Genomic DNA, 24,024 nt, shown 5'->3' on the forward strand with positions numbered 1-24,024 from the left:
CTCAAGCCCAGGCAAAAAATAAATAAATAAATAAATAAAAATAAAAATAAAAAAGAATGAGATGGAGCCAGGGACTGAAAGCCTATGCCTGTTATTCTAGCCATTCAGAAGGCTGAAATCTGAGGATTTCAGTTCAGTCTCAAATTTAAGAGACTGTCATCTCCAGCTAGCCAAGGAAAAGTCAGAAGTAGAAATGTGGCTCAAGCCATAGAGGATCAGTCTTAAAAAAGCTGAGTGAGCTCACGGCCTAAAATTCAAGCTCCAGTACCAGCACAAAACAAAACAAAACAGTGGAGGCAAAATTCAAAATAAGGTAACAATGCTGCTGTCATTTAATTGATACTTTCAAACAATAAATACCTGTAGGCACTAGAAATAAGCGAAAAAGTTCTATTGCCATTGTGGGATTTGAAATTAAAACCATTCTTTTGTAACTTCAGAATTAGTCTGTATTTAGCAAATTAATAATTTTGTTCTCAGGGATGTCCCTTTCAGGACAGAGTTCTAACTTGGGCAGGCAGCTCCAGAAATAGTCCTGAAGGTCTCCTCTGGGGCTGGGGGCCCCCCAAAGCGGCTGGATGCAATTTATATCACTTCCCTTCCTGAAGCAGCTTTGGAAGGGACTCCTAGCCTTGGGTCCAGGGGTCGTGGGAAGGACCTCCTGTACATCAGGAGGGGCGCCTGTTTTGCGCATGTGCATGCATACACATCTGGGTGCCAGACCTGGGGCTTGAACTCAGCCCTAGATGCTGTCCCTGAGGATGGGAGGAAGGATCTTTTTAGCTGACAGACATGGTCCTGACAGGATGTTGATGTTACCTTATCTAACTAGTCAGAAGGCTGAGATCTAAGGATGAAGGTTTGAAACCAGCCTGGGCAAAAAAGTCCATGAGATTCTTATTTTCAGTTTACCATCAAAGAGCTGGAAAGTGAGCCATGGTTCAAGTGGTCAATATATATTAAGATAAAATATACTAATAAGCATGAATATGTATTAGTATTTGTTAAACATAAAATGAATATATATTAGGACTGGGAGTTCGGCCTAGTGGTAAGAGTGCTTGCTTAGCATTCACCAAAACCCAAGTCTGATTCCTTGGTACCACATACACAGAAAAAGCTGGAAGTGGTGCTGTGGCTCAAGTGGTAGAGCTCTTTCTAGCCTTGAGAAAGCCCAAGGATTGTGCTCAGATCCTGAGTTCAAATCCGGGACTGGCAAAAGAAAAAAACAAAAAACCCACCATATATATGATTGCCAGGCACTATGGCTCATGCCGATAATCCTAACTACTCAGGAGTCTGAGATCTGAGGATCAAGGTTCAAGGCCAGCCTGGGCATAAAAGGTCCTGAGACTCTTATCTGCAATTATCTCTAGAAAACAGGAAGTGGGGCTTGGCTCAAAGGGTAGGTCGGTAGCCTTGAGCCCAGGCCACATTCAAGCCCCATGACCCACAAAAAGAAAAAAAGAATATGTATTAGTAGTTACATAGCAAAACTTATTTGGTGATCTCTCTCTTTCTCTCTCTCTCTCTCTCTCTCTCTCTCTCTCTCTCTCTCTCTCTCTCTCTCTCTCTCTCACACACACACACACACACACACACACACACACACATCCCTACAAGGTATATATTACTTATATGAATTACTTGTATGAATAATCCACACAAATTGACAGATAACCTTTCCTCTAAAGTCCTGACCTGTATAAGGCAGAATTCTTTTGGGTTGTGTTCACCTTCTCCATGGCTTGGGGGTTACTGGAATTAGCTCCCCTTTTCCCACCTGACTATAATGTCTTTCAATTATGTGTAGGTGTGTGTATGTGTGTATGTGTGTGTGTGTGTGTGTGTGTGTATTATAGGGAGTTCTCTCAGTTTGCAGACATGGCTGGCACTCTCTGAATGCAGGGGATAATTAACATATATATATATACCATGCATACACATATATACTGGCACATATACACATGTGCATATGCATACATGTGTGTGGACACATGGAATATGTATGTGTTACATAAATATATATATGTACACATAAAGAATAACAGCTTCTGAGGAAGCTTATTACCACTCACTGGGGTTGCCTTTGACTAGGATTAGGAGAGATTATTTTTCTACATCTCTGTCATTTCTAGAATAAGCATATATCTTATACAGGTTTTTGTTGTTGTTGTTGTTGTTTGTTTGTTTGTTTGTTGTTTTATGTCAGTCCTGTGGCTTGAGCCCTGGGTTTCTGAGCTATTTTGCTCAAGGCTAGCAATGTGCCACTTGAGCCACAGTTCTATCTCTGGCCTTTTGTTGGTTAATTGGAGGTAAGTCTTACAGAATCCGGCACCCCATGGCTCAAACCTGTAATTCCAACTACTCAAGGTATCTGAGGATTGCAGTTCAAAGCCAGCCCGGGTAGGAAAGATGAATGTAAATGCAAGTAACACTGGCTCAAAGTGGTAGAGCAAGCCGGGTGTGGTGGCTCACACCTGTAATCCTAGCTACTCAGAAAGCTGAGATCTGAGGATCAGAGTTCAAAGCCAGCCCAGACACAAAAGGACCTGAGATTTTTTTCTCCAATTAACCTCTAGAAAAGGAGAAGTTGGGCTTAGCCCAAGGGTAGGGCGGTACCCTTGAGCTGAAGAGCTCAGGGATAGCACACTCAGGCCAAGTAGAAGCCTCATGACCCACCAAAAAAAGAAAAACAGAGATGGTAGAGCACTAGCCTTGATCAAAAGACTCGGAGTCAACACCCAGGCCCTGTATTTAAGCTCCCTGACTCCACCACCACCAACAAAAACGAAGAGGCTCTTGGATCTTCTTGTACAGGCTGGATTTGAATTTTGATGATCAGTCTCAGTCTCTGAGTAACTAAGCTTATAGGCATGAGCCACTGGGGCCCAGCCACATGTTTTTAATTTTGTAATAAGGTGAGAAATTTTATTTTATAAAAACTGTCTTCTGAGGATATTGAGGGGCTCTTTTCATATCAGCACATCTAGAGAACACTTTAAGAAAAATTTCAGTGCATGTATTTCATTATATAATAGATGTGATTTAATCAGTCCTTTGTGTGTGTGTGTGTGTGTGTATGTGTGTGTGTGTGTGTATATGCGTGTGTGCGCATGCGTGCATGTGTGGTGTGTGTGTGTGTGTGTGTGTGTGTGTGTGTGTGTGTGTGTGTGTGTTTGGTAAAGGAGCTTGAACACGAGTTCAAGCCTAGGTGCTGTCCCTTAGTTTGTTTTGCTCAGTCTTGGTGCTCTGCCACTTGAGCCATGGCTGTACTTCTCTTTGTTGGGTTTTTTGTTTTGTTTTGTTTTGTTTTGATTTGTTTTCTGGATAATTGGAGATAAGCACGAGCTGGCTCTGAACTGTAGTTCTCAAGTCTTGGCTCAAGTAGCTGGGAATACAGGTGCTTGGCCAGTCCAGCTCTTCTTGAGGGTTTTTAGTGTGTGTGTGTGTGTAGCTGTGTCAGTAGTGAGGCTTGAACTTAGGGTATGGGCACTGTCCCTTAGCTTGTTCCCTTAAGGCTAGCATGCTACCATTTGTGCTAGTTACTTGGAGATAGGAGTCTCTTGGGTTTGTCTACTTAGGCTTGGCCTCAAACACCTTCATCCTCATATCCCCAATAGTATAGACATGAGCCATTTTACTTAGCTGACTTAAAAAAAAAAATTGCAATACTGGGATTTGAACCCAAGACCTCATGTGTGCTAGGCAAGTGCTCTCCACTGAACTACACTCCAGCCTTTTGATTGAAATTCTGTTTTTCTTCCCTATTATAAACAGTGTAGTAGTAAATTATATTCTATATAATATGTAGGGATAATAGATTCCAAGTAAACTTTATAATACAGAATGTTTCATAATATGTGATGAGTATATGTCCCAGATAAAGTGAATCCATCCAAACAAACCCTCTGTATGGACGATGGGAAAAATGAGCCTTCCACCGCTGAGCCCAGGGCTGTTCTTCCAGAATGATCCTTTGCATACAGAAGCACGTATTTGCATGGGATCTCCCAGAGACATTGCAAACCTGTTCGCTCTTGTGGCTCCCTCCCCTCCCCTGGGAGCAGCCAGTAACTTGAACTTGTGTGGCAGGCATTGAGGGCGGGGTGGGCTGGCTGTACGTGCCTTGCTTGCATGTACAGCAAGTCCCTGACAGCTGGCATTTTGCCCAGTAACAAACCTCAGGCTCTAAGAACCTAAGTGGCTTTCCCAGGAAATGGTGAGGCTGTTTTCCATCTCAGGAGATCTTGCTTCTGAGTTGATTCTGTTATTGACTAGCTTTTTTTTTTTTTTTTGGTCCTTGGTCTTCTTCCTTCTTCTTTCTCCTTTCTTCTTGCCAGTCCTGGAGCTTGAACTCAGGACCTAGGTGCTGTCTCTGAGCTTTTAGTTTGCTCAAGGTTAGTGTTCTACCACTTGAGTCATATCTCCATTCCTGGCTTTTTGCTGGTTAATTGGAGATAACAGTCTCTGACTTTCCTGCCTGGGTTGGTTTTCAACTGTGAGTTTCAGATCTGAGCTTCCTGAGTAGCTGGATTCCAGGCATGACCACCAGTGCCTGGCCTGGTCTTATTTCCTTTGTGCTTGTCTTTTGTTTTTGTTGTTTTCAAGGGTAGAGTTAGAATCCCCAGCCTCAAGTGTGCCATCAGTGGGTTTTGTTGTCATTTTTAGTGTTTGAATATCATTTCCTTGGAAGATATTGCATATTGCGTGTGCCCTTATCAGAGAATGCCCCAGGAGTAACATGGCTGAGGCAAAAGTTGACTTTTAGTACTAGTGCTCATGCCTGTAATCCTAGCTACTTTGAAGATTAAGATGTAAGGATCTCTGTTCAAAGCGAACAGGGAAAGAAAAGTCCCTGAGACTCTTATCCCCAGTTAACTAGGAAAAAGCCTAACGTGGAGCTGGGGCTGAAGAGGTGGAGTTCCAACCTTGATGGGAAAAAGTCAAGCAAGGATGCAAGGTGCTGAGTTCAAGATTTAGTACTGGCACAACAACATCAAAATGACATGCTGGGTGTCACTAGTTACCTTTCAGAGAGGTTGGGCTAACACGAATGTCTTCCATCCGCTGCATGTATGGGCACACCTGCTCTCCTGCTCTCCCACTTCTGTCAGCCACCTTCCATTGCACTTAAGCTAGTGGGTGGGGAGGGACTGTGAGAAACTGTGTTCTCTGGAATGAGATAAGGATGGAAGATTAGGAGACTGGCCTAGTGACTCACCTGGCAAAGAGGTGTCCCAACCCTTAGGGCCCAAGAGGCCTCAGCCGGGCAGCCTCAGGCTTCATAAGGCAGTGACCACAGCAAACAATCCCGAGGCAATGAACTCGTGTGGTGTGCATGTGTGCCTGCACTCACGTGTATACATGCAGGCATGTATGTGTGTGTCGGTACCCAGGTGCACAGCCCAGTGCTCTGGGAATGGAGACTTAAGAAGGCTTAAGGGTTTGGGCTGTGGGTCAGTGATAGAGGGCTTGAGACTGTGGGTTCAAGTCCCAGCACGGTGATGGATGGATCAAAGGATCATAGATAGAGATAGGCAGCCAGCCAGCCAGATAAATGAGATGAAAGAAACTTTCCACTTACTACGCTGCATACTCTCTTGAGCCTCCCCTCATTATTTTTTCACACTGCTTATTTATTCATTTACTTATTTATTGTCAGTTGTTGGGACTTGAACTCTGGGCCTGGGTGCTGTTCCTGAGCTCTTCAGCTCAAAGCTACTGCCCTACCCCTTGAGCCACAGGGTCACTGTCACTTAGTCCCTTCTGGTTTTCTGGTGGTTAATTGGAGATAAGAGTCTCTCTGAGCTTTAGTGCCCTGGCTGACACTCCTGAGTAGCTAAGATTACAGGCCTGAGCCACCTCACACTGTTTTTTTTTTTTTTTTTTTTTTTGGCCAGTCCTGGGCTTGAGCTCAGGGCCTGAGCACTGTCCTTGGATTTTTCTCAAGGCTAGAGCTCTACCACTTGAGCCTCAGCACCACTTCCGGCTTTTTCTAAGTATGTGGTACTGAGGAATCGAACCCGGGTCTTCGTGCATGCTAGGCAAGCACTCTACCACTAGGCCAAACTCCCGGCCCCCACACTAGTTATTTTTAAGATAAGGTCTTCCTTTTTGCCTGCCCAGCCCATGATCCTCTGATTTTATACTTCGCACTGTAGCTAGGATGACAACTCTCTACAACACTCATCTATTGGTTGAGTTTGGGTCTCGTGAACTTTTTTTTCCCCTTTGTTAGCCTTGAACCAGTTTTCTTGATCTCAGTCTCCTGAGTAGGAAGGATTACAGATGTGAACCACTGTACCTGGTCAGTGTATCCATTTAAATAAAATGTACAAATCAACCGAGTGGCTCACATCTGTATACCTAGCTACTTAGGAGGCTGAGATTTGTGGACCATTATTTGAAGCCAGTCCAGGCTGGAAAGTCCATGAGACTCTTATTGCCAATGAAACAACAAAAAGTGGTGTGGCTCAAATGGTAAAGTACTAGCCTTGAATGGACAGACAAGTGAGAATGTGAGGCCCCAAGTTCAAGTTCCAGTAGTGCTGGTGGCTCATGCCTTTAATCCCAGCTATTCTAGAGGCTGAGATCTGAGGATTGTGGTTCAAAGCCAGCCAGGCAGGAAAGTTGGTGAGGCTTTTATCCCCAGTTAACCACCAGAAAACTGGAAGTGGTACTATGGCTCAAAGTGGTTTAGCACTATGCTTGAGCAAAAGAGCTCAGGGACAGCGTCCAGGCCCTAAGTTCAAGCCCTATGACAGACCAAAGAAAAAAAAGTACTTAGTAAAACGTACAAATCAACAGCTTTTCATATAGTCATGCACTTCTGATTTCATCACTGCAGCCATTATGTTTTCATTCCCTCCAAAAGAAACACTCTGACTCTAAAATATCTCCATTGGATCCAGCCTTAATTTGCTTCCTGTCTTCAAGCATTACCTTTTTTGGACATCTCCTATACATAGTCATATAGTGTGTGTTGTGCTAAGCTTCTCTGTCTTAGCATGAGGTTCTAAAGATTTATTCATGTTAGACTCTGTGTGATTCCTCCTTCACCCCCATACATTTTACAAGAGGGGATTTCATCATGATGTGTTACCCTTGTATAGATATACTCCACTGATCCCATCACTCTTATACCCATCTCCCTCTTTGTCATTCCCCCCACCCCTGGCTCCTATTTTTTCGTGTGTGTGTGTGTGTGTGTGTGTGTGTGTGTGTGTGTGTGTGTGTGAACTGGGGCTTGAACTCAAGGCCTACATACTTGTCCATAGGTTTGTGTGGGGGGGGGCACATGAGGCTTGATTTGGCCTGGGCGCTGTCCCTGAGCTCTTCAGCTCAAGGCTACTGCCCTACCCTTGAGCCAAGCCCCACTTCTGCATTTTCTAGAGGTTAATTGGAGATAAGAGTTTCAGGTCCTTTTTTGCCTGTTGAACTTTGATCCTCAGATCTCAGCCTCCTGAGTAGTTAGGATTACAGGCATGAGCCACTGCACCCAGCTTTTTTTTTTTTTTCTTTCCTACTTCAGGCTATAGCTCTCTTTTTGCTAGTTAATTGGGAACAGGGGGAGAGTGTATGGGATTTTCCTTCCTCAGGCTGTGAATCTTGATCCTCAGATCTCAGTTTCCTGAGTAGTTAAGATTACAGATGTGAGGCAATGCACCCAACCCTTCCCTCCTTTTTATTCCGGAGAATTATTCCATTGAACGGGTACCATATTTTTAAATCTCTTCATGGTGCATTTGGATTATTTCTTCCTGCATAGTCATTGTGCTGTTGTTATTGTGAGCATGTTTCCTCTCTCCCTCCCTCCCTTTCTCCTTCTCTCCCTTTCTTCCTGGTTGGTCTGGTGGAATTGGGCTGTTACATGGAATCACTGTCATGTGATAATTCTGTGTTTGGCTCTTTATGGCTTTTATAACTTATGAGGTAGCCAGGGTGTGGCAGGCTTGGCATTGAGTCCCTGAACTGCTGGTGGTGTTTGGCAAGAAATTTCTTTTGTTCCTTTTTTTTCTTGTTTGTCTTTATGATGAGGGTGATTTACAGAGGGGTTACAGTTACATACATAAGGTAGTGAGTATATTTCTTGTTGGACATTGTTACCCTTCTCATGTTTTTTTTTTTTTTTCCTAGCCCCACATCCTCTTGTTCTTTAAGCCTGGTTCTTTAAATCATGGTAGATGGGGAATGTGATTACAGATTGCCACAGGGTGAAGGATAGGATAACATCTTGGCAAGGACTCCCAAGAGGCCAGGGTACTTTTACTTTAGTGAATGTCACTGGTTGTGTGTTTGCCTGTGTATGTGCATGTGTGCTGGGGCTTAAATTCGAGATCTGGGTGCTGTCCACTTAACTTTTTTGTTCAAGGCTGGCACTATACCACTTGAGCCACAGCTCCACTTCTGGTTTTTTGGGTGTTAATTGGAGATAAAGGCGTGCCCAGTTCCATTCAGATTTTTAATGCATGCATGCAGCATTTAAATTAAAAAAAAAAGGGGGGGGGGGCGGGAGTTTGGCCTAGTGGTTAAAGTGCTTGCCTAGCATGCATGAAGATCCGAGTTCGATTCCTCGGTACCACATACATAGAAAAAAGCCAGAAGTGGTACTGAGGCTCAAGTGGTAGAGCTCTAGCCTTGAGAAAGTCCGAGGCCAGTGTTCAGGCCCTGAGCTCAAGCCCAGGACTGGCAAAAACAAAAACAAAAAAACAAAACAAAACAAAAAACAATAAAAAAAAGTGTGTGTGTGTGTGTGTGTACCATTGAGCTATTGCACAAGAGTGTAAAGCTGAAGACAGGAAGGTGTTTTTAGTTCAGTATTCTTGGTCATAGGACCAGGGGAAGTGAATCCAAGTACTTAGTCACGTGAGAGCTAGACAGATGGCCTGGAGCACTGTTATACAACTGCTAGCTTTCTGTCTCAGAAAGGAAATGAGATCAGGCAAGCAGGCTGGGCACATGACCTGGAGAAGGGGAATCAAGCCAGGTGCTCGTAACTTATTCCTGTAATCCTAGCTACTGGGGGCTGAGATCTAAGGATCACAGTTTGAATCCAGTCCAAGCAGACAAATCCAAGAGACTCTTTATTTCCAACTAACCAGCAAAAAGTTGAAAGGGCAGGTATGGCTCAAATGTAGAGTGCCAAATTGAGTGGGGAGGGGAGGGTACGAAACCAAGTAGGAGCATAAGGCCCTGAATTCAGGTGCCAATATGGGCACAAAAACAAAAAAAAAGAAACAATGAGCCAGTGCTGGTGGCTCCTGTCTATAATCCTAGCTGCTCAGGAGGCTGAGGGCTGAGGATTGCAGTTCAGAGCCAGCCCAAGCAGAAAAGTGCGTGAGACTCTAGGACAGCACCCAGGCTCCAAGTTCAAGCCTCAGGACACACACACACACACACACACACACACACACACACACACACACAGATCTGCAGGTGATTTTGGCCCTCACATCACTGGCATTGAGTAGGTAGAGCTGGGCATGATTGGAACACTGAAGAAAACAGTGAAATTCTACCTGACTCATTGTCTTGCACTGCACATGTTTGGCAGTATTTATGGGGATTGCTTCCTGGCTTCTGAGTCCAGAGGTTAAATCCATGTTCTGTGTTAGGGCAACATACCTTTTAAAAGTATTTTTTGTTAGTCATGGGGCTTGAAATCAGGTTCTGGGTTGGACACTGTCCCTGAGCTGTGCACAAGGCTAGGGTTCTGTCACTTGAAACCACAGCTCCAATTCTGGTATTCTGGTTGTTAATTAGAGATAAGAGTCTCAGGGACATTTCTGCCCAGTCTGGCATTATACTGGGTTCCTCAGATCTCAGCTTCCTGAGTCACAAGGATTACAAGCATGAGCCACCTGCACCCAGCTAGGGCAACATACCTGTAACATGATGCTTTAACTCTTGTTTGGGAGGTTACCTTTTCTTTCCTTTGTGTGTGTACATGCATGTGTGCTAGTCCTAGGGCTTGAATCCAGGGCCTTGGAGCTGTCCTGAGCTTTTTTCTTTTCTTTTCTTTCTTTCTTTCTTTCTTTTTTTTTTTTTTTTTGGTTGGTCATGGGTCTTGAACTCAGGGCCTGGACCTTCTCTGCGCTCTTATGCTCAGGCTAGTGCTCTACCACTTTGAGTCACAGCACCACTTCCAGTTTTCTGGTGGCTAATTGGAGATAAAAGTCTCACAGATTTTCCTGCCTGTCCTGGCTTTGAACTGGGATCCTCAGATCTCAGCTTCCTTAGTAGCTAGGATTACAGGCATGAGCCACTGGTACCCTGCTAAGGCAACATACCTTTAACATGATGCCTTATCCGCTGAGCTTTTGTATGGATTGCTTTCAGGACAATGAATTGAGATATTATATATTTAGTTTTAAAAGGGTGTATGAGCAGAAAAGTCTCTCCAGAACTCTTATCTCCAGGAGTCAGGAGTTTGGCCTAGGAGTTTGGTAGAGTGCTTGCTTAGCATGCACAAAGACCCGGGTTTGATTCCTCCATACCCATACATAGAAAAAAGCCAGGAGTAGTAATGTGGCTCAAGTGGTAGAGCTCTAGCCTTGAGAAAAAAGCCCAAGACAGTGCTCAGGCCCTGAGTTCAAGCCCTAGGTTTGACCAATTAATAAATGAATAAATAGATAAATAGGGGTATGTGTCCTTAGGGCCAGAAATTCCTATTATAGATGAATGCAATCTTTTTTTTTTAATTCATATGGTACTAAGGAACCCAGGCAAGCACTCTACCACTAAGCCACATTCCCAGCCCCAAATGCAATCTTTTGAAAAACTGTGGAGCCTTGTATGTATGTATGAATGGGTAGATATATGTGCGAAGGATTGACATATTTCATTGTGTTTCCCAGGCTGGCCTTGAATTCCTAAATTCAAGTGATTATTCCACTTCCCAAATGTCTATTACTACAGACATGTATACCATGCTTAGCCTTTGTTTGTTTGTTTTGTTTTTTCCTCTTTATTTATTCCAGTATTGGAGCTTGAGCCTAGGGCTTTGTGTTCTGGTTTGGCTTACCACAAATGAGCCATATCTCCATTTCCAGCTTTTTGGTAATGAATTGCAGATTAGAGTCTCAAAGACTTTGTTGCCCACGCTGGCTTTAAACCTCCTGAGTAGCTAGGATTATAGTCATGAATCACTTAAATTAAAAAACAAACAAACAAACAAAACACCTTTTTGGGGGGAGGGGCAGTCCTGGGAACTCAAAGCCTGAGCACTGTTCTTGGACACTTTTTGTTCAAGGCTAGTGCTCTGTTGCTTGAGCCAGAGCACCAGTTCTAGCCTTTTCTGTATCTGTAGTTCCAGGGAAATGAACCCAGGGCTTTGTGCATGCTAGGTGAGTACTCTACTACTAGGCTCCACTCGCAGCTGAAACTTTTTTTTTGACAGACCTGGGCTTGAGCTCAGGGCCTGAGCACTGTCCTTGGACTTTCTTAAGGATAGAGCTCTGCCACTTGAGCCTCAGCACCATTTCTGGCTTTTTTCTATGTATGTGGTACCAAGGAATCGAACCTGGGTCTTTGTGCATGCTAGGCAAGCACTCTACCACTAGGCCAAACTCCCAGCCTCAACATTGGCTTTTTTTTTTTTTGGCTCTAGGGATGGAACCTTGGGCCTGGTACACACTAACTAAGCAAGCATCCTATCACTGAGCTACACTCCCAGTCCAGCATTTTCACTTTCAACTTTTTGTATGCAAATGAAGAGGTATATAATTAAGATGCCTATCTTAGCTGGGCACCAAGTGGCTCACGCCTGTAATCCTAGTGACTTAGGAGGCTGAGATCTGAGAGTTGCAGTTCTAAGGGAACCAGGGCAGGAAAGTCTGTGAGACTCTTATCTCCAGTTAAATACCAGAAAGCCAGAAGTGGAGTTGGGCTCAAGTGGTAGAACACTAGCCTTGAACACAAAAATTCGGGAAGTGCATCTTAGTCCTGAGTTAAACCCCAGGACTGGCATAGTCCCCAAAGATTCCATGTCAGTGAAAGTCTTGAGTCAGTCACTGAGCATCCTTCCTTCTTCTGGAAGCTGCCATCCTCCCTAGGGAAGATGGAAGATAGCAGGACAAAGACAGCGGAGTTACACATGGATCTAATGTCCCCTTTGCCAGGAAACCTGGAAGCATGCGATTGAGAAGGCGAAGCACATGCCTGACCCCTGGGCTGAGTTCCACCTTGAGGATGTTACCACAGAGCGAGCAACCAGGCACAGGTTGGTGACTTTTCTGGGGGCCTTGAAGAATCCAGAGAGGACGGGGTTCTGTGTCCACTCATACCCAGGGGAGGCTTAATGGAGTAATACAGGGCAAGTACCCCAATTGAAAAATCCACAGTTAGGATTTTGGAGCCGTTCAGATGTTTTGTTTTTTTTTTTTGTTTTTTTTTTTGTGGGTCATGGGGCTTGAACTCCGTGCCTGGGCGCTGTCCCTGAGCTCAAGGCTACTGCCCTATCCTTTGAGCCCCATATCCAGTGTTCTAGAAGAATCTCACAGTTCTTTTGTACCTGGGCTGGCTGTGAACTATAGTTCTCTGATCTCAGTCTCCTGAGTAGCTAGGATTACAGGCGTGAGCCACTGTGCCTGGCAGCCTTTCAAATTTTCAAATTATGAACCTTTAACCAGTCAGGTCTACACAAATACTACTAACATCTGGAAACATCTGAAATCTGAAATGCTTCTTCTGGTTCCAAGCTTTTTGGATAAGGTACGCTGTACCCATTATCACAGCAGCCAGGTCTGGCTCCACTGGTAGAGCCTCTGCCTCGTCCCGGCAAGGCCCTGAGTTTAAATATTAGTACCACCAAAGAAAGAGAGGAAAGATGGAACAGTAGCCATTGTTTGAGTGTTTATGCATGTTCCCAGCACTGTGGGTTGTTTCATGGAGTCGTAATGGGGCCGCGGGGACATATTAGACAGGTTAGGCTGCCCTCTGCCACAGTACCAAATAATCCTGGGGTTCTGGATTGAGAGTTCAGGGCAGCTCTGGGATGCAGGCTACTTTAGGGTGGTAGCCTGGAGTTGAAGAGCTCAGGGACAGCACCCAGGCCCACAGTTTGAGTCCCAGTAATGCCTCCCCCCCGCCCCCCCCCCCAAAAAAGAAAAGCCCAAGGACAAAAAAAAGCTAAGGAACATGTTGAAAATGAACTATGCAACTTGTGGGTGAGGATGGGAGGAAAAAACTTAGAGGTAGGAAAGGGATGATATTGTCTAAAAGGAAATGTAGTCATTACCTGACTTATGTAACTATCACCCTTTAATAATAATATAAAAAAATTAAAAAGAAGGAAAGTCAAGGGACAACACTCTGACCCAGAGTTGAAGCTCTAGCACCAGCAAACAAAAACCCCAATAATAATAATAATAAATCACTGCCTGGGATAGGCCACATGCAGCATGCACAGCTCTGGAGAGCTACACACACACACCCTGCTCCCACCTCCCCCAGGGAGGGGCTACCTGCCAGGCCTCTGCTTGTTTATTCTTGTATAGGTTTCCAGATCTGAGAAACCTGTTCTCATCAGGGCTAAGAGTGTCCTGGAGTCTGCCCCAGCTGAGAAATGGGCCAGAGGAGACCTCCAGCCAGAGCTAAGAACAACTGGGCCCAGGGGAATTGTTGGACATTAGTGATCCCTGAGATCAGGAGCTTCCTCCAGGCAGCCTGTTTAAAACCCTGAGGGATGGGAATGCCTGGAAAGAGGATTACGCTAGAATTTTCTCAGAAAGATGAATGTATCCTAGAATATTCATCTCTCACTTGTCTTCTTTTTCTCCTCCTTCTCCTCCTGATCCTTCTCTTTTTCCTTCTCCTCTCCTCCTCCTCCTCCCCCTCCCTCCTACTCTCCCTCCATTCCTCCTTCCCCCCCTTTCTTTCTTTTCTTCTTTCTTTCTCTTCCTTCATCCTTCTTCTTTTTCTTCTCCTCTTTCCTTCTTCCCAAGAGCCTGGCAGTGATGAGGGTACTGCTGCCTCTTTCCTTGGGGCTTGTTATTTGATTACATAAACCAGTTATATTTGTTTATTTAGACATTTATTCGGCATGCATTTGTTAAGATCTATATAGCCCTGCTGGGGCCTGTAGCTCACATCTATACTCCTGACTAGTCAGGAGGCTGAGATCTGAGGATCAAGGTTTGAAGCTGACTCAGGCAAGAAATTGTGATTCTCTTAAATCCATTTAACTAGCAAAAAGCTAGAAGTGGAGCTGTGGCTCAAGTGGTAGAGCTCTAGCCTTGAGAAAGCCTAAGGACAGTGCTGAACTCCTGAGTTCAAGCCAGAACTGGCAAAACAAAACAAAACTAAGAGACACTACCTAGGCCCCAAATTCAAGTCCAAGTACTAGCACCAAAGAAAAGAATAAAAACTGCACAGCTCTGTGATATTGTCTTGTGGAGGAGTCAGCTGCAGACAAGGCTGTGGGGACTCCAGAGAGACAAAATAAAGTACTGAGTTGGCTCTGGTCTCTGCAGATACAGTGCTGTCACCGGGGAGTGGCTGGAAGATGAAGTTCTAATCAAGATGGCATCTCAGGTGAGCAAACCCTGAACCCCCAAAACCCCTTCCAGCCAGCTTTAGTCCCTGTGCCCTCCTCTCTACACCCTTTCTAAGTTTTTTAAACTTAGGGATTCCTCATGCTAATATATGTAATTTTTTCTGCCATTTCTGGGGCTTGAACTCCAGACCTGTGTGCTATTCCTCAGCTTTTTTTCTGCTCACGGCCAGCACTCTACCACTTGAGCCACAGCTCCCCTTCTGATTTTTGGCTTTCTAGTGAGTCTAAGAGTCTCACAGACTTACCTGCCTAGGCTGGTTTTTGTTTTTGGTTGGCCAGTCCTCCGATCTTAGCCTCCTGAGTAGCTAGGATTATAGGCAGGAGCCACTGATGCCAAACCAAAAACATAACCTTTTTTTTTTTAGTATGTGTCATAGCTTCAGAACTTTCAGTCCTAGTGGCTTGGAGCTGATGTGTTGGACTGGCTGCAGCATTGTACATCATGCCCGGAGCCTATGGTGGAGGTCTGTTCTTATGGTGGCCAGGAAGTAAAGGGGGGGGGGTCTTAACATGCCTCTCCTAACTCCCAGTGACCTCACTTTCTTTCACCTCAAGCTTTCACCACCTCCCACTACAGCCTGCTTCCACAGCAGCGCCTCTCCAGGCCCTTAGGAGATATTCAGGAACCAAGCTATAGAAGTGGGGTGCAGTGGTGCATACCTATAGTAGTCCCCATAGTCAGGCTGGAGAATGGCTAGAGGCCAGTGGTTTCTGGCCAGCCTGGGCAACGTAGTGAGAGCTCTCATCTCCAAAATGTGTAACAGGGGTCAGGAGTTTGACCTAGTGGTAGAGTGCTTGTCTAGCATGAACAAAGACCTGGGTTCGATTTCTTGGTACCACATACATAGAAAAAAGCTGGAAGTGGTGCTGTGGCTCAAGTGGTAGAGTGCTAGCCTTGAGAAAGCCCAAGAACAATGCTCAGGCCCTGATTTCGGTATCCAGGACCGGCAACAACAACAACAAAAAAATGTATAGCAAATCCAGGTCCTGGTAGCCCACACCGCTAATCCGAGCATTTTAAATAGGCTAAGATCTTAGACTTGTGATTCAAAGCCAGCCTGAATAGGCTGGGATGTAACTCAGTGGCAAAGCATTTGCCTAGCAAGTATAATGTCCTGGGTTCGATCCCCAGTGCCAAAAAAAGGGCACACACCCAAAAAAATACAATTAAAAGCCGGGCATAGTGACTCATGCCTATAATCCTAGCTACTCAGGAGGCTAAGATCTGAGGATCGATGTTCAAAGCCAGCTGGGGCACTAAAGTCCATGAGACTTATCTCCAATTAATCACCAGAAAACCTGAAGTGGTGCTGTGGCTCAAGGGGTAGGGCTGGTAACCTTGAGCTGAAGAGCTCAGGGACAGCACCCAGGTCAAAAGATCAAGTCCCACGACCCGACCCCCGACTGACAAAAAAAGAAAGAAAGAAAGAACGCAATTAAAAGCAAACAAAGCCCACCTAGATAGAAAAGCCTGTGAGTCTTATCATATAATTCAGTAGCAAAATACCAGAAGTGGAGGTGTGGCTCAAGCACTAGAATGCTGGCCTTGAGCAAAAAAAGCCAAGTGAGAGCAAAGGACCCTGAATTCAAACTCCAGGACAGGCACAAAAGTCAACAAATAAATAAAAACAAAAATGATCAAATGACAGCAGACAGGGTCATACTATACCTGCCTAACCTGTACTTGAATCCTTTGCTCAAGTGATGATCTTGCCTTAGCCTCTGGTGTAGCTGGGACTGCAGGTGTATACTACAGGTGTACCTTCTTATTTCTACCTTCTGTTCCTCAGGGCTAGGGATCTTATCCCACCCCCCTCCTGACCAGCATCCTGGCTTCCTGAGTTACAGTGGAGGAATAGAAGGTCCTTTTTGTTCCAGGAGCCTCTGTGCATTGGCCTAGGGGCACAGGATGGAGGGTCCAGAGTGTTAAGACTGAGATGCGGTCCAGTGCTCACCCACTGGATAAATGATGTTGATGGGGAGCAGGAGGCATGAAGCCTGATGGTTGTCTGTGTCATATCTTTCAGCCCTTCGGTCGTGGAGCCATGAGAGAGTGCTTCAGGACGTAAGTGCCTCAGTCCAGTGCTCGGGGTCCTGACCAGACTCCATCAGAATCCTAAATCCTGGGACATTTGGATATCACAAGCCAAAACCCAAAGACAGTGGCCTCTGTCTCCCTGCAGCCCAAGTTCCTGTCCATCTAGTCTCTGTTAAACCAGCTATGGGACCCAGCTATAGGAATAGGTTGCAGGAAAATGGGAACTATTCATTTTTAGACTGCCCATCCCTACTCTGGTGGTCAAGGGAACTAGAAGAGAAGATCTTTAACCATGACCTATACCAAGCCAGGTGCTATTGGTGATTCACACCTGTAATCCTAGATATATAAGATGCTAAGGTCTGAAGTTCAAAGCCAGCCTGGGCAGAAAAGTCCTTGAGACTCTTACATCCAGTTAGCATGTAAAAAGTGAGAGTAGAGGTGTGGCTCAAGGGATAAAGAACCAGCCTTGAGTAAAAAAGCTAAGGAAGAGTGTCCAGGTCTGAATTCAAGCCCTGGTATATTTATTCTCCTCTCTCCCCCCCTCCTCCCTAAAACCACCAGCAGCTGCGTGCTGGTGTCTCATGCCTAAAATACTAGCTACTTAGGAGGCTGAATACTGAAGATCAAAGTTCCAAGCCAGACTAGGCAGAAAAGTCCCTTTGAGTCTTACATCCAATTAACCACCAGAAAATCAGAAGTGGGTTGTGGCTCAAAGTGGTAGAGCACTAACCCTGAGCAAAAAAAGCTCAGGGACAGTGCCCAGGCCCTTATAATGGAAAACAAGACTGAGTGACTGGGACCTGTTTCCAGGCCTTTGAAGGGTGCAGTGTTTCCTCCCCACCCCCCGCCCCAATCTCCTGCATTTTGTTCTTGCAGCCAACCAGGTCAGGCAGGGTCAGGATGCCTTGAGGCCCCAGAGATGTATTCTGAGTGAACCCCAGAGTTGCAGATGGCTCTCTTCTCTACCCCAGGAAGAAGCTCTCTAAGTTCCTGCATGCCCAGCAATGGAAAGGAGCCTCCAACTATGTGGCCAAGCGCTACATCGAGCCCGTGGACAGAGATGTGTACTTTGAAGACGTGCGCCTGCAGATGGAGGCCAAGCTTTGGGGGGAGGAGTATAATCGACACAAGCCCCCCAAACAGGTGTGTGCTACCCCACCTGCCTCCCTTCCCCACAGTGCAGCCAAGGGCAGTGTGTGGTTCTAAGAAGGTTGATGGAAGTATCCAGGGGGGTCCCTTCTTAACTTTCTTACCAGTGGCCAATGACACCACCTTTTTTTTTGTTGCTGGTGGCGGTAATTGTAGAGCTTGAACTCTACAACCTGGGTGCTGTCCCTGAGCTCTATTACTCAAGACTAGTGCTTCCATTTTGAGCCACAGACCACTCTGTTTTTCTGGTGGTTAATTGGAGAGGAAAGTCTCACGGACTTCCCTGCCTAGGCTGTCTCTGAGCCAATTGTCAGCTGAGGCTGAGATCTGGGATCTCATATCTTAGCCTCGAGCCACCAATGAGAGCCAGGATTTACTGGGCACAGTGAACCATATACTCTATTTGCAGAGTTATTTATTCCTGAACACAGAGCTCTGAGATTGGAATCTTCTTATATACATGTACAGATGAGATGTGTTAGCATTTTTGTTTTTATCTCCAACTAATCACAAAAAGCCATATGTTGAGCTATGGCTCAAGTGATAGAATGCCTAGCCTTGGGCAAAAGCTCAGGGACAGCACCCAGACTCTGAGTTCAAGCCCTAGGACAGGCACCAAACAACAACAAACAAGATTCCTTGAGCTAAAGGTAAATTCAGGGAATACGATAAAGCAGTATAACATGAATGAGAAAAGGGACAAATGTGAAGAAGCTCAGGAGTAAGACTGAAAATGGGATACACCTTACCATAAAGCTTAAGGCTTAGGTGGCTGAGCAGAGAGGATGCTGGGTAACAGTCTGGATCCTCACTGGACTGACCCTGCTTAAAGGCACAGAAGCCTGGTAGCCCTGGGAAGGCCCCCAGGTGGGGTTTCCCACATAGCCTGGGTGAGGGTGGGGTTCGTGCCATCAGAGGTTTCACCATATGCCAAAGTGAAGCCCTGTGTGTAGCCAGTTGCAGGTACCTCCAGTCTGAGAATGAGTAGAAAGCACACAGGAAGACCCTGTACTGGAGAAAGTGTGAGGCACCATCTACTGGTGGCTTTGTGCCTAGATCCTGTTCCTTGGGGCCCTTTCCATGTCTTCACAGGAAGTCTGTGTCCCAGAAGCCCTCATTCCTGCCTGTAACCCATCTGGGAGCTCTGAGCCCCCAGGAAAAAAAGAAAAAAGACAAGAAAAATCTATCTCTACTGAATATATTTGATTTTTCCATTTAAAAAAAAGTAAAGCCAAGCAAGGGTACAAGGCCCTGTATCAGCACAAAACAACAACAAAAAGATAATTTGTTTATTGAACCAGAAAAGTAGATCTGGCTGCTGCAATGGTTCACACCTGTAATCCTAGCTACTCAAGAGGCTGAGATCTGAGGATCACAGTTCAAAGCCAGCGCAGTCACTAAAGTCCGTGAGACTAATTAAGAAGTAGCACTATGGCTCAAGGAGTAGGGTGGTAGCCTTGAGCTGAAGAGCTCAGGGACAACGCCCAAACCTAAGTTCAAGCCCCATCGACCAACCAAAAAAACCAAACAAAACAAAAAGAAAAAAAATAGACCCAGCTACAGGCATCCTGGCCAAACCGAGGTCTTCTTTTACCTCTGGCTTGGGTATTCTTTGATGTTGATGTCACTGTCAGGAATCTTCTTTACCTGTAATGACAGGTCTGTCCTGGTGAGCTTCAGGCTCTCTGTCTTCTCCTCCTAGGTAAAATTAACATCTTTTCTCATAAGTCCCAATGAAAGAAAGTCTCAGAGCTTCTGGATACCATTGGCTATCATTAGGTCAGGTGCTGAGTCAATCATAATGTCCAGAGGGCAGGACTTGCTGATTGGTCTCTTGCTGAGCCATTATGCCCACTCTTGAGGCCAGGATTAGGGACCAGGTCTCCAATTTAGAGTTTCCCCATCCTCTGTCAGGTTGGTGCTTTCACTTGAGTCCCTAGAGTCTTTCATGACTTTGCCAAGCAGAACTTCCTGTTGCTTGCAAATATCTGAAGAAGCATTTTACTGTGAGCTAGTAGCTCATGCCAGTAACTACCCACTCACGAGGCTGAGATCTAAGAATCAGTGTTCAAAAGCCAGCCCAAGCAGGAGCATCTGTGAGACTCTTCAGTTACCTACCAAAAAGCTGGCAGTGGGCTGGGGATGTGGCTTAGTGGGAGAGTGCATGCCTGGCATGGGTTCGATTCCTCAGTACACCGGCCCCTCATAGCTAGTTTTGAACCACAGTCCTCCTGAGTAGCTAGGATTATAGGCATGAGCCACCAGCGCCCAGACTTATTTAGTTACTGGGATTTGATGTATTTTTCATGTGCTGAGTAGGAAATGATCACAGTATTGAATTAAGGGACAGGAGCATGGTAGAGGAAGCCTGTGCTGGCTGTAAACTTGACCTGAGCTCTATACCTGTTGAGCCCTCTGACTAAGCCATGAGGCCAGCACTGACTCAGAACTCTGAGCACCACCCTCTCACTTCCTGTGCGTGGACTGTGTGTCCAGAATATCTCAGCTGTCAGTTCTGGGGTTTTTCTGCTTGTTTAGCTTCTATCTGCCTGTTCGTGACTCGGTCTCCCTGGAAGGTCATTTTCTACGTAACGCCCCATCTAGCTCCTCCCATATTATGGGTGGCATTGAGGTGCTGTGACTAAGTCCTTGTGTGACAAGGTCACAGATCTCCTCTACCCTCCTTTATAAGCCATGTACAATATTTACTGCATTTTCTCGGTGCATAAAACTAAAGATATATCACATTTTTGAAAAAAAATCAAGAAAAAGCAGGGTGCTGATGACTCGTAACTATACTCCTAGCTTCTCAGGAAGCTGAGATGAAGTTCTTGTGAGACTCTTCTTTCCAATTAACCACCAGAAAAGTGCAAGTGGAGTCGTGAGTTAAAGTGGTAGAGCGACAACCTTGAGCAAAAGGGCTTAGGGACAGAGCCCAGGCCCTGAGTTCAAGCCCCATGACTGACCAAAAAAACAACTGAGGAAAGAATATCAGAGTTCCAGCCGAGCATGGTGGCTCACGCCTATAATCCTAGCTACTCAGGAAGCTGAGGTCTGATGATCAAGGTTCAAAGCCAAAGCCAGCCCCGGCAAAAAAGGACCTGAGACTCATTTTTTTTTTTTGGCAGTCCTGGGCTTGAACTCAGGGCCTGAGCACTGTCCTTGGACCTTCTCAAGGCTAGAGCTCTTCCACTTGATCCTCAGCACCACTTTTGGCTTTTTTTTTTTTTTTATGTATGTGGTACCAAGGAATTGAACCTGGGTCTTTGTGCACGCCAAGCAAGTACTCTACCACTAGACCAAACTCCCAACAGGACCTGAGACTCTCTTATCTCCAATTAACCTCTAGAAAATGGGAATTGGAACTTGGTTGAAGGGTAGGGTGGTAGCCTTGAGCTGAAGAGCTCAGGGACAGCGCCCAGGCCAAGGTCAAGCCCTATGATCCACCCAAAAAAAAGAAAAGAAAAAAAATCAGAGTTCCTCACAATTACTCATTGCAGGGAAAGATCCATTATTTACAGGTTGAGATGATTAAAACTGTCTACATTAAATATTAACAGACTCCTTATGAATCAGCACATTTCTTTCTGTGCTCAGATACCCTTTGTGGAGGTGGGGAAACTGAGGCACAGAGAGCTGTAAGAAACTGCCCAAATTCACAGTATTAGTATAAGACACAAGGGAAGTGGCCAGCAAACAGACTCAGGAGTATATGCGGAGACAAGTGGTTTCTTTCTCACTCAGGATGGGCTAGTGTCATGTGCCCTTGAAGTCATTGGGTAGCCTGGTTTCTTCTACCTTGTTGCTTTGCACCCTCTGAGGTTGCTGTGGACTATGAGGGGAGTTCTAGCTCTAAAGCAGAGCCTACTTTGCTGGACAGGCTGAAGCTAAGGCCTGCATGTTCGCCAGTGCGATCACATAACATCTAGTTGCATGGCAAGCTGAAGGATGTGATTCCCTTGGTGATGGATCCTGGTAGTATATCCTGTTAAAACTCAGGGATCAAGGTTTTTTTATTCTAAAAGAAGACAGGGAGTGGAAAGTGAATTTTAGGAACAGGCAGCAGTTCCTGCCACAGCCACAGAAAACTACTAAGTCCTGGAGCCAGGATCTGAGCCCAGACAGAGAGGATAACATGGGCGCTGCCCCTCCCTTTAACCTTGCTGTCTGCCCTTTCACCAGGTGGACATCATGCAGGTATGCATTGTAGAGCTGAAGGAAAGGCCAGGCCAGCCCCTCTTCCACCTAGAGCACTACATCGAGGGCAAGTACATCAAATACAATTCCAACTCAGGCTTTGTCCGCGATGACAACATCCGCCTGACACCACAGGTGAGAAGCTCCACCCACCATCACCCACAGAGGAGGATCCTTGTGGAATGGGGTCTCACATCCCAGAGACCCCTCAGGCTTCTTGGAGAATAGAAATCATCTTAGGTCTGTATAGACCCAAGAGGGTCGTCACATGCCTGCATCCCCCAAGTTCTCTGCAGAAGTGGACAGATCTCCAGTCTTTGTCTTTTCCTCCTATGTCAACTCCCTCTTGTGGAGAAAGCACCCCAACATAGGCAGCTCTGGACCGTTTTAACCTCCAGCAGTGTCTGGCCTGTGTCTACAGAGTCTACAGTTTGATCTCTGTGTCGCTTTCCTCTCCTACGTCTCCTCCCCTCCCCCCATCTCTTTGGTGCTATTTCTGGGGCTTGACCTCAGGAGATGAGTGTTGTCCCTTAGACGTTTTGCTCAAGGCTGGCTCTATCACTTGAACCACAGCTCCACTTTGGCATTTAAGTGGTTATTTGGAGATGAGAGTCTCGTGGACTTCTTGGCCCAGGTTGGCTTCACACCTCACTCTACAGGTCTCAGCCTCCTGAGATCTGGCTTGCCTAGTCTCTTACAGCCACCTCTTTCTTTCTAACCCCCCCACAGGCCTTCAGCCACTTCACATTTGAACGTTCTGGCCATCAGCTGATTGTTGTGGACATCCAGGGTGTGGGTGACCTCTACACTGATCCCCAGATCCACACTGAGATGGGCACTGACTTTGGAGATGGCAACCTTGGTAGGTGGGGGAAACCAGCCAGTTTCTATAGAAACCATGCTCTTCTACCTCTCTCACCTAAAAGATCCTTTGCATACTTAAGAAGGCATGCTGAGACAGCCCTTCCTAAATCCACCCACATGGGATCCTGAGAAGTCTGACCCTTCTCTTCCAACTCAGTGTAATTTCCATTAGCTGTGGTTATGAATTTGTATCACATACCACCTGGTCTCCCATCACTGTGTCAGAATATAGTGCAAATCCTCCTGTTCTGTCCGCAGGTGTCCGAGGGATGGCTCTCTTCTTCAACTCTCATTCCTGCAACAGGATTTGTGAGAGCATGGGCCTCACTCCTTTCGACCTCTCCCCACGAGAACAGGATGCAGTAAATCAGAACACCAAGCTGCTGGTGGGTACCCTGTATGACCCTACTTGACCTAGCTGGCCCTTTTTATTGTCTGTCATAGGGCTTGAACCCAGGAACGCTGTTCCTGAGCTATTTTTGATCAAGGCTAACACTGTACCGCTTGAGCCACAGCTCCACATCCAACTTTCTGGTGGTTAATTGGAGACAAGAATCTCACAAACTTCTGGGTGCGGTGGCTCATGCCTGTAATCCTGGCTACTCAGGATCTGAGATCTGAGGATCAAGGTTCAAAGCCAGCCCAGGTACTAAAGGACCTAAGACTCTTTTTTTTTTTTTTGCCAGTCCTGGGCTTCAGCTCAGGGCCTGAGCACTGTCCTTGGACTTTCTCAAGGCTAGAGCTCTACCACTTGAGCCTCAGCACCACTTCCGGCTTTTTTCTATGTATGTGGTACCGAGGAATCGAACCCGGGTCTTCATGCATGCTAGGCAAGCACTTTAACCACTAGGCCAAACTCCCGGCCCCGAGCTAAGACTCTTATCTCCAATTAACCCCTGGAAAATGGGAAGTGGGGGGGCTTGGCTCAAGGGTAGGGTGGTAACCTTGAGCTGGAGAACTCAAGGACAGTGCCCAGGCCAGTTCAAGCCCCATGACCCACCAAAAAAAAAAAAAGTCTCACAGACTTCTGCCTGGAGTGGCTTCAAACCACGACCCTCAGATCTCAGCCTCCTGAGTAGCTAGGATTACATAGGTGTGAGCCACTAGCACTCAGGTGACTGGCCCTTTTGCCATCTACACAGTAAGCCCCACTTCCAGTGAGATGTAGCCAGGCTCAGCAGCACTTAACTAAATACAGGTTTTAGCTGGGTGCCAG

At 45.9% G+C, this 24,024-nt stretch overlaps 1 protein-coding gene across 2 annotated transcripts in view; it reads left to right on the top strand.

Annotated features, from left to right (window-relative positions):
- Eef2k (eukaryotic elongation factor 2 kinase) overlaps positions 1-24,024 on the top strand; it is a 57,922-nt gene that overhangs the window by 20,970 nt on the left and 12,928 nt on the right. For both annotated transcript variants that reach the window (XM_090357827.1, XM_090357828.1), the window contains exons 3-9: positions 12,123-12,223; positions 14,475-14,535; positions 16,585-16,622; positions 17,570-17,741; positions 21,930-22,079; positions 22,674-22,806; positions 23,067-23,194. In XM_090357827.1, the coding sequence (XP_090213953.1) occupies positions 12,123-12,223; positions 14,475-14,535; positions 16,585-16,622; positions 17,570-17,741; positions 21,930-22,079; positions 22,674-22,806; positions 23,067-23,194 (783 nt within the window). The remainder of the gene's footprint in view (positions 1-12,122; positions 12,224-14,474; positions 14,536-16,584; positions 16,623-17,569; positions 17,742-21,929; positions 22,080-22,673; positions 22,807-23,066; positions 23,195-24,024) is intronic.

The sequence above is a fragment of the Megascapheus bottae genome, chromosome 25, assembly GCF_031878675.1.
Source record: "Megascapheus bottae isolate mThoBot1 chromosome 25, mThoBot2.hap1, whole genome shotgun sequence".
NCBI classification, from domain to species: domain Eukaryota; kingdom Metazoa; phylum Chordata; class Mammalia; order Rodentia; family Geomyidae; genus Megascapheus; species Megascapheus bottae.